The 11099-nt window shown below is 37.9% G+C and overlaps 1 protein-coding gene across 2 annotated transcripts in view; it reads left to right on the top strand.

Annotated features, from left to right (window-relative positions):
- Positions 1 to 11099, top strand: part of ZNF385D (zinc finger protein 385D) — a 1012439-nt gene that overhangs the window by 860675 nt on the left and 140665 nt on the right. For both annotated transcript variants that reach the window (XM_011974768.1, XM_011974769.1), the window contains one exon: positions 5698 to 5808. In XM_011974768.1, coding sequence (XP_011830158.1) covers positions 5698 to 5808 — 111 coding nt within the window. The remainder of the gene's footprint in view (positions 1 to 5697; positions 5809 to 11099) is intronic.

Here is an 11099-nt window from a genome sequence, read left to right as displayed (position 1 = left end):
GAGGAGGAGAAGGAGGAGGAGTAGGACGGGGAGGGGGAGAAGGAAAGGGAGGGGAAGAAGGGGGACGGAGGAGCCGGGAAGCGGGAGGGAGAAGAGAAGGAAGAAGAAAAACTTTCTCTAATTTTTTATGGCTGGTAAAGATGTCCTTAGGAAAAATAAATTAAGGAGACTATGTTGCAAACCTTGATGAAACAGGCTTTAGAAACAGCTCTTTAGAATGAGAAGCTCTCTGCCAATGCAAAAGAAAAAAAACTCTTAGGTCACTATTTTGTTAGTACTAATGTCTGAATATATTGTTCTAAAATATGTTGTAATGTACTGAAGTTGTATTTAACTGTCTAATTTATTAACTAAGTTCTTTGACTAGATGGCGAAGTAATGAGTTTTTGAGTGGGGATTGCATGTTTGTATATTTTGAGATGATCCACGGCTAAATAAAACTGTATTCAAGCCCAAATTGTATTTAAAAAAAAAATCTGCAAAGGGTACACTTAAAATATATGTACTTTTTGTGTGTAAGTTATTTGTCCATTTAAAAAGTTAAAGAAAAAGGAGAAAAATGGAATTTCTCAAATGGAAAAATTTTGTGGCAGTCAGATTTTATGGAATTTTTAATGTTTTTTAACGTATGAATATGGGTAATATAAAAACATTTTACTAATTCAAAGTCAATGTAATAAATACACCAGGATCTCCACTCAGTGTCACTTCATACTGGAGAGTCACAAATGTTCATATTTGAATATGATGAATATTACAAAGCTTGATTATGGTGCCTGAGAGACTCACAGGGGTATGGTGGGAGGCTTGTGTTAGCAAGTCTGCCACTTACTAGTTATGTGATATTGGACAAAGGGCCATAAAAGCTCCTCAGTAACTTAAGGATAAAAATTCTATGACCATCAAACACACAGAAAGTGCCTGTAAGTGTAACCTTTAAAGTTATTGTCACTGGACATTACTACATACAAATACCAGCTGAAAAAGACAACCTTTTTATTTCTGGACTTCTAAACTTCCTGGCATTTGAGTTATTATTCTTTGATTTAAAAACTGTGAAATTGTGAAAGCCACAGTAATAATAGGAACACAGAGAGAAGAGGTCTCTTAGAGCAGGAACTGTAAACTCAGGGTTAAGCTTCATCCTCCCTGAAAATACAACAGGAGTCCTAGAGAAGGAAACCTTGAGCTGTGGCTGCTGTACTTGAAGCATGTCCCCTGTATGTTCATTTACAAATCAATTTGGCAGAATCCCCAGAGGGGAGGGGAGGGAAAAACCTAGGCCTTAGATAGAAATGCAAAGGTTCTTCAGCCTGAAATGAAGAAAAACATATTCATTTGGCTTTAAATAAGGCCATGGGCTGAGTCTGAAATTCAATTTTAGCCTAGAGTTTGGGTAAGCATGTCAATAGCTAGTGTATCATTCTTCACTTTTGTTTGTTTGGGTAGTTGATTAATAGGTTTAGAAATCTCTAGCTTTCGAAATATCACAATTTGGAAATCGAATAAATATATCCTAAAATACCATGCAGATTTTACCATTTCTTTTGTTTTTAATTCAGTGCTGCACAGGTTAGGTGAAATATATCTGAAGTTTCTATGTATTACATTCTTCCTTTGGTGTCTACTATTGTATTGAAACCTTTACATTTTACTTATATTTTTAAAATAATTTTCTTTCTCAGGTCACTATTTTCTAAAATGTATGCATTGAACAATGATGGTAAATTAAAAAAAAAAAAAAAGCCTTGGTTATATGAAGTTAGAAATCATGCATTTAAAACATATTTTTCTTGTATAACATCTCAGAGATTGTAATATTCTGTTGTGTGCTGTTAAATGTCTAGGCTGTAGTACTTTGATTTTCTACACCTTATCTGACCCAAGAACCCCTTTGTTTCCTGCCCACCACACATATTGGCATTGCTTGAGACAGATTTTGTAGAAAAATTCTTGACGATAATGTGCATACACAAAATAAGATGTTACTATTTTGACAGATCAGACCCATTGGCTCCTGGAGAGAAAAACAACATACATGATTTTCTTTTTATATAAAATATTTGATTATAATAGTAAATAAAGATAAGCTTAGGCAAAATGATCAAACTAGCTCTGTGTGTGTCCCCTGATTTGACAGTAGAGGCTACTTTTAGTTATACAGCATGTGGTATCATTTAGTTAACTATTTATAACAGACCTGGTTATTATTTACATTTTGCCCTTTCATAATTCCTCATTGTAAATGGTTATATATATATGAATATGATTTTTATTAAAGATATTAAAACTTATTTTGTTATACTAGATTTCTAAAGGGATAAAAGATAATTACTTTTGATGGTTTATCTATAGTTTGTAAAATCCATCTTTAAAAGGTAATTCAGTTCAGTTTTTTTAAGTATTCTGGGAAATAAAATTGTCTCTGCAGAAGAATATACCACTTTGCATTCTGAAATCTGATTTTATAGCCACAGTGATCAGAACATCATTCAATTCAAACAAAATAACTTAATCTAAAGACTATATTACATTTGCATGAAGTGACTAGTACCAAAATACCTCCTCTACAAATTTGGATTAAATGTGGTCACTGCCTTACCAGTGTTACTAAAAAAAAAACCCAAATTAATACCCTGATCACCAAAATATGATAAAAATTCAGCAGTATGTATTTTCAGAGAGCATCTTTGATATACATACACAGTTCATTTTTATTTCAAAGTATCATTATAAGGGGACTTCAATATTCCTTAATGGGATATAGGCATAATTCACCTTATTCCCTGATAGAAACACACACCATTTGTGCACAGAATGTACACAAGACAACATAGTAAGGCAACTACCTGTAAGTCAATAACCTTTTTCTGCTTTGAATTCTTCCGTCAGCTGGTGGCTGAAGGGAAAATTACCCTTCAGTGTTCTCTGTGGTTGTCTTTATAGACGTGATAGAAGAATGAACCTAGAGAGCAGAATGAGGGCTATTGAAGCAGTGCATATTCACACATTTGTGTGGCTCTAGGCTTTCTGAAGCTCTGTGCATTGTTAATTTTGGTTCTGAGGAAATAAGATTGAGGAAGGTTTAGAAGCTTAGCTGGGGTGAGGGACTTGGCAATATATGTAGAGAAGAATCCTGTACTATGTCCTGTGGCCCTTCATACTGCTATTCTACAGCAGGCCCAACCTAAGGAAGAGATACTGCAATTTTAACTTAAATTTTAATATTTAGATTAAGACACTTAATTGATTTTAGGAATGATCTTAGGTTGCATATTCAGACTTAAGATCAAAGAATGTACTGAAAATAATGAAATGTTCATCAATGGCAAATACATGTAATGCATCCTAACAAAGGAATACTACTGAGCAATAAAAAGGAACAAGCTACTAACACATGTAACAACATGGATGAATCTAAGCACCACTGATTAAACGATAGTTTCCAAACACAAACGACCACATACTGTATGATACCATTTATATGAAATGGCAAAATACAGAGACAGAAATGGAAAAATACATAGACAGAAAGCAGGCCAGTAGTTTCAGGATCTGGGAGTAGGAGGCAGAGAATGACCACATAGGGGTAAGAGGGAACTTGTCCAGATAGTGGAAAAGGTCTGTGTGATAATTATCCTCACTCTATGCGCTTGTCACATTTCATTTGTACACTTAATACTGGTGACTTTTATTGTATGTAAATTATACAATACCTAAATAAAATCAGATAAAAAGAAAATATTATAGAATTCACTAGTAAAGGAGAGAGATGATCCTATAATTTGTTTTTTTGCGACAGAGTCTCACTCTGTCACCCAGGCTGAAATGGAGTGGCATGATCTCAGCTCACTGCAATCTGGATTCAAGTGATTCTCCTGCCTCAGCCTCCCAAACAGCTGGGATTACAGGCACCTGCCACCATGCCTGGCTAATTTTCTTGTATTTTTTAGTAGAGACAAAGTTTTACCATGTTGGCCAGGCTGGTCTCGAACTCCTGACCTCAAGTGATCTGCCTGCCTTGGCCTCCCAAAGTGCTGGGATTACAGGCATGAGCTACTGTGACCGGCCTATAATTTGTGAATACCTAAAAGTGACCAGAAAAATGAGGGTAGACTGAGCTTCATCCAGAATTTGGGCAACGGTTAATGTCAGATAATAAATTTAAAGGGAAGGTGGAAAAGAAAAATGATTACACTCATGAGTTCTTCTCCTTTATCATTGTAACGACGTAATATGTAAATCAGCTAGTCCAATGATTAGCCTATGGAAAGCATTACAATAAATGCTAACTGCTACTATTTTTATTGTTCCTATTGTTATTATTCAGAACCGCATGTTAAGAGTACCTAGACAACACAAGAGGGGTTGTGAATACAAAGGAGTCAGAAACTTTCTCCTTCCTTCCAGTGGAGAGAGCCTGTGAATTGACTGATTCCAGTGATTTGAGAAACACAAAAGGAGATGAAATTGATAAATGACTTGTTTAGGGGAATTAATGAACAATAATGTGTCACAGAAGCTGAATATTAGAGTCATTTCTGACACATCCTGAGCACTTTTGAGTGTATCAAATTTCTGATCTATCTCAATCTATTATGAAGACTCTTGTAAGTACTTTGTATTTCATCATGGGAAAAAATGGGAAATGTGACAACAATGAGTATAGAGTTTGAGGCTGATATTAACCTTGATCTTCACATGTGCTACAACACAGAACATATAATAGCCAGCATCTACTTAATGTGCCGAGACTGACTATCCTAAGTAAATTCATGAATTATCACATTTAAGCTTCATCACAACTTTAATAGACAAGGATAGTAAAAGAAGTTACATGAAAGAATTAAGATCAAGGGCTGGGTGTGGTGGTTCAAGCCTGTACTCCCAACTACTTGGGAGGCTGAAGTGGGAGGACTGCTTGAACCCAAAAGTTTGAGGCCGCAGTGAGCTGCAATCTCGCCACTGCACTCCAGCCAGAACAACCATAGGACAAAGCCCTGGTGAAGGGACATTAAGCTTTATCAGAGCTGGATTGCTGACATTATGTTTTTGTTGTTTGTCCTGTCCTGGAAACAGAATGGAGGGAGATAACTGATATCTGGCCCCAAATCTCTGGCACCCCCCATAGGTTAACATTCTATACTAGGTGCTCAACAAGTGATTGCTGAATGACTTAACGTCTCCGTGTTTCAATTATTGGAAAGCAGGATTTGCATATTATATTCTTAGAGTCTAAATGATACCAAACATAGCATAAGGTTGATGTTGGATAATGGTGTATAATTTATTTTCATGGCTTCCCAGCTGACCAGTCTATTTTGAAGTCCATTTTGGGGCAATGGTATAGACATACTTCTGTGTTAGATTGCTGGCATTAGCAATAACTTGAATTTTGATAAATCTTTATTTAAGGGTTATTAAACTGAGACAATTGTTGCTTTTAAATGACAAAAACAGTTAGCATGCAGACTCTAATGGGTACATTTATCATTTCCTTATCATACTGAGCTTTAGGCTTAACGTTATCTATTTTCCAAGAAAGTAAAAATGTTGTTTCTTAGAATAAAAAGGTTCTTTATAATGTGAGCAGTAGATTGAAGCTGTACAGATTGGTTCTTTAATGAAATAGGCAAAATTCCAATGGAACTGACAAGCTTTATTTCTATTTGTTGTATTTCTTTTTTCTCATTACAGATGGACCCGATTCAGAAAGCTGTAATAAACCATACATTCGGGGTTCCTCTTCCCCATCGAAGAAAGCAAATCATATCATGCAACATTTGCCAGTTGAGATTTAATTCTGATGTAAGTTTATCATTTAGTATTCACTAAAACAAACAAACAAACAAACAAAAAAACACACACACACATTTTGCTGTTCTAATCTTGCAGGAGAAAAGATTTCTTAGACATTTTCTCCAGTAACTGAGCATGTCAAAAATATGTCAAAAATTCAAAGATAACATTTTAACTCATGTGCTTTAATTTTGGAATTTATTATGTTTGGTTGTTTACTACAGAAAATTCACACATAAACAAGCTTATACACTTACAGTTTAATTTTTTTTTTTTTTTTTAGTCTTTTGGGAATGCTACGTGTAGGTAAACACTTTGGCTTTGGGAACAAATGGAACTTTTAATGGGTTACACTCTAAGATAGGTACCAAATCATATTTTAAGATCAAGATTTTGAGTTTATAAACTCTTTTTGCCTGGAATGGAGGCCTCAGATTCCATATTACTGCTATGTCCTCAATTATATTTGTGCTAGAGCACTCAAGTTGTCCTAGGAGTACTGGTATTTTAACAGGGGGTCCTACAGTCCTAGAACAACTCAAGCCTCAAAAGACTCTTCAGTGGAGAACATGTAGGAGGGAAACATTTGTGGACCTGACTGGTGCTTCACAAGTTATTTAGGGAGTTACTCACACCTTTTCTACCATTTCTAAGGACCAGGGTAGACTCTGGATCCATCACAGTGATACTAATTGTGATCTGTGGTCAAATGTATGTCTTCTCTTCCCCGCTAAACCTGCTTTGATATAGAGTTAATCCTGAGAGTTGCAGAAGAGAAAGGCAATATTGGTTTAGAAGGAATAGGAATTGGACAGCATTCACACTCTAGGCAAACAGGCTCCATCCTATCGAGGTACCATGTTCTTGTCCTAAGTTGATACACTGTGTGGAGATGACCAAACAGATCTGAATTCTGGAGAATGTTAAGCCTTCCAGTATTTAACCTCCCCAGTCAAGTAGATCTCTTAGATGCTCTGCTGATGAAGACAGGATGCAAGATAATCGAGTATAGGAAATAGATGAGGCATAAACAAAATAGTTTATTCTTCTTTGAGGAGAACATTTCATTTTATTTTGCTTTTGTCTTAAGAACTCATACTTACTAATGCAATAATCAGGTAATTTTATAATATCCATTAACTTAAAAAAGAGAAGAGTGGATTGCCTGCATAACACTTTAGTCCATTTGGCCAGCTAAAGCAAAATACCATAAACTGAGTAGATTATAAACAACAGAAATTTATTTCTCACAGTTCCGGAGGCTGAGAAGTCCAAGATCAAGGTGCTGACAAATTCACTGTCTGGTAAGGGCCTGCTTTCTGGTTCCCAGATGACACATTTTCACTGTATTTTCACATGGTGGAAGGGATAAAGGAGCTCCCTTGAAGCTATTTTATAAGGGCACCAATCTCATTCATAAGGGCTCTGCCCTCATGACTTAATCATATCCCAAAAGGTTCCACCTGCTGCTTACTACCATCAGCTTGGGGGTTAGAATCTCAACATAAGAATTTTCCAGGTATACAAATAATCAGACCATAGCAGCACTTAAGTGGTATTTGCTGCCAAAAACCAAAAAGAATATACCAAACATATAACATTTTATGTGAAGGGATTTTTGTTTGTTTTTTAATGCTGAGTACCTTGATTCGAGTTATAGAAATTTACCATAGACTTGCTTAATTTATTAACAATAAAATATTCTCAAGTGATGATTGTAACATAATATCTTCAAGCTGTTGTAAAAAAGAGTCCTCCTAATACATAAATAAGAGTTCTAAACTAAATAGCTTCAACTTTGATCATTTTTAAATACTCAGCAAACAATTATATAGTTTTATAATTATTATTTTAAGTGGCTTTTTAGTTCTTTTCCTAAATTGTATTTATATTTCACTTTGAAACTGATCAGATAGTGACTTAAAAGTCTCCCAGGAGCCATGTTGTCAGCTTCTTATATTTAATGAGACTACTTAAAATATCTCCTCCTGCCTATGATTTCACTGTCAATATTCTCTTTATTAAGAACACTTCTGTTAAACTAGGAATTAGAAAGAAATTTCAAGGTCATTGAACCCAATCTCCTACTAAGTGCAAGAATTTCATCTCTTACATCCAGGCAAGGTCTTTTGCTTGATTATTCCCAGTGATGAGTCGCTTACCATTTCCAGACAATGGTTCTATTTTTGGAGTGTTTCTAATTCTGTAGATTGATGTCAAATTCATGATTGGACTCTTTAGAAATATTGTCAGATATGCTTTAGAAAACATATACATTTTTATATATAATTGTTAATAATGTAAATTGATACGACACAACACATGGAATATGAATGTACTTTTCAAAAATGTAATCTTATTTAATTTCCTTGGTGAGAGAGTAGCAATTTATTTTGTTACTGAAGTTTCAAAGTAGAATGGGCATCAATATGTATTTATTAGGGACAACTGATTTCTCATTCTAACAACTTTGCTTTCAGGTCTGTCTGGCATGTTGTAAAAGGAACATGGCCAAGGTATTTGGAGATACGGACTAATCACTTTGGGTCATAATTAAACAGTTGCAAGCTTGACCATTTACCAGATGATTACTGTATTAGTCTTCTATTGCTGCTAAAATAAATTACCACAAACTCAGTGGCCTGAAACAACACAAATATGCAGGCGTATCTCAGCTCACTTTGTGTCTCTGCATCACATTTTGGTTTTTCTTTCAGTATTTCAAACTTTTCTATTTTTACTATATCTGTTATGGTGATCTGTGACCTTTGATGTTACTACTGTGATCGTTTGGGGACACCATGAATTTCACCCACATAAGATGGTAAATTAATAAATGCTGTGTGTGTTCTGATTGCTCCACCATCTGGACATTCTCCAATCTCCCACCCTCTCTTTGGACCTTCCTATTTCCTGAAACACAACATTGAAATTAGGCCAATTTAAAACCCTACAATGGCCGGTTGCTGGCAAGATGGCCGAATAGAAACAACTCCAGTCTGCAGCTCCCAGTGAGATCAACGCAGAAGGCAGGTGATTTCTGCATTTCCAACTGAGGTACCCGGTTCATCTCATTGGAACTGGTTGAACAGTGGGTGCAGCCCATGGAGGGCAAGTAGAAGCAGGGTGGGGTGTCGCCTCCCTAGGAAGCGCAAGGGGTTGGGGAGCTCCCTCTCCTAGCCAAGGGAAGCCGTGAGGGACTGTGCCATGAGGAATTGTGCACTCTGGCCCAGATACTGTGCTTTTCCCATGGTCTTTGCAACCCGCAGACCAGGATATTCCCTACGGTGCCTACGCCACCAGGGCCCTAGGTTTCCAGCCCAAAACTGGGCAGCCATTTGGGCAGACACCAGACTAGCTACAGGAGTTTTTTGTTTGTTTGTTTTTTCCATATCCCAGTGGCTCCTGGAATGCCAGCGGGACAGAATCATTCACTCCCCTGGAAAGGGGGCTGAAGCCAGGAGCCAAGTGGTCTGGCTCAGGGGTCCCACCCCCACAGAGCCCAGCAAGCTAAAATCCACTGGCTTGAAATTTGGGCTACCAGCACAGCAGTCTGAGGTTGACCTGGAATGCTTCAGGTTGGTGGTAGGACAGGTGTCCACCACTGCTGAAGCTTGAGTAGGTGGTATACCCTCACAGTGTAAACAAAGCCGCCAGGAAGACCGAACTGGGCAGAGCCCACTGAAGCTCAGCAAAGCCTCTGTGGCCAGACTGCCTCTCTGGATTCCTCCTCACTGGGCAGGGTATCTCCGAAAAAAAGGGCAGCAGCCCCAGTTAGGGGTTTATAGATAAAACCCCCAACTCCCTGGGACAGAGCACCTGGGGGTAGGGGTGGCTGTGGGCGCGGCTTCAGCAGATGTAAACGTTTCCCTGCCTGACGACTCTTTAGAGAGCAGCAGATCTCCCAGCACAGTGTTCAAGCTCTGCTAAGGGTCAGACTGCCTCCTCAAGTGGGTCCCTGAACCCGGTGTCTCCTGATTGGGAGACACCTCCCAGTAGGGGCCGACAGACACCTCATATAGGAGAGCTCTCACTGGCATCTGGCGGGTGCCCCTCTGGGATGAAGCTTCCAGAGGAAGGAACAGGCAGCAATCTTTGCTATTCTGCAGCCTCTGCTGGTGATACCCAGGAAAACAGGGTCTGGAGTGGACCTCCAGCAAACTCCAGCAGACGTGCGGCAGAGGGGCCTGTTAGAAGAAAAACTAACAGAAAGGAATATCATCGACATCAACGAAAAGGATATCCACTCAGAGACCCCATACGAAGGTCACCTACATCAAAAACCAAAGGTAAATGAATGAAGATAGAGAGAAACCAGAGCAAAAAGGCTGAAAATTCCAAAAACCAGAACCTCTTCTCCAAAGGATCACAACTCCTTCCCAGCAAGAAAACAAAACAGGACGGAGAATGAGTTTGATGAACTGACAGAAGTAGGCTTCAGAAGGTGGGTAATAACAAACTCCTCTGAGCCAAAGAAACACATTCTAACCCAATACAAGGAAGCTAAAAACCTTGAAAAAAGGTTAGATGAATTGCTAACTAGAATAACCAGTTTAGAGAACATAAATGACCTGATGGAGCTGAAAAACACAGCCCGAGAACTTCGTGAAGCATACAGAAGTATCAATAGCCGAATCGATCAAGTGAAAGAAAGGATATCAGAGATTGAAGATCAACTTAATGAAATAAAGTATGAAGAGAAGATTAGAGAAAAAAGAATGAAAAGAAACAAAGCCTGCAAGAAATACGGGAATATGTGAAAAGACCAAATCTACATTTGATTGGTGTACCTCTAAGTGACAGGGGGAATGGAACTAAGTTGGAAAACTTTAGGATATTATCCAAGAGAACTTCCACAACCTAGCAAGACAGGCCAACATTAAAATTCAAGAAATAGAACACCATAAAAGATACTCCTTGAGAAGAGCAACCCCAAAACACATAATCATCGGATTCACCAAGGTTGAAATGAAGGAAATAATGTTAAAGGCAGTCAGAGAGGAAGGTCGGGTTACCCACAAAGGGAAGTCCCTCAGACTAACCATGGATCTCTCTGCAGAAACTCTACAAGTCAGGAGAGTGGGGGCCAATATTCAACATTCTTAAAGAATAGAATGTTCAACCCAGAATTTCGTATCCAGGCAAACTAAGCTTCATAAGCGAAGGAGAAATAAAATCCTTTACAGACAAGTAAATGCTGAAAGCTTCTGTCACCACCAGGCCTGCCTTACAAGAACTCCTGAAGAAAACACTAAATATGGAAAGGTAAAACTGGTACCAGCCACTGTAGCAATATACCA

This window comes from Mandrillus leucophaeus, unplaced genomic scaffold (assembly GCF_000951045.1).
Source record: "Mandrillus leucophaeus isolate KB7577 unplaced genomic scaffold, Mleu.le_1.0 Scaffold149, whole genome shotgun sequence".
Classification (NCBI taxonomy): domain Eukaryota; kingdom Metazoa; phylum Chordata; class Mammalia; order Primates; family Cercopithecidae; genus Mandrillus; species Mandrillus leucophaeus.
The sequence above is the reverse complement of the archived record's forward strand: the minus strand, read 5'-3'. Positions and strand labels throughout refer to the sequence as shown.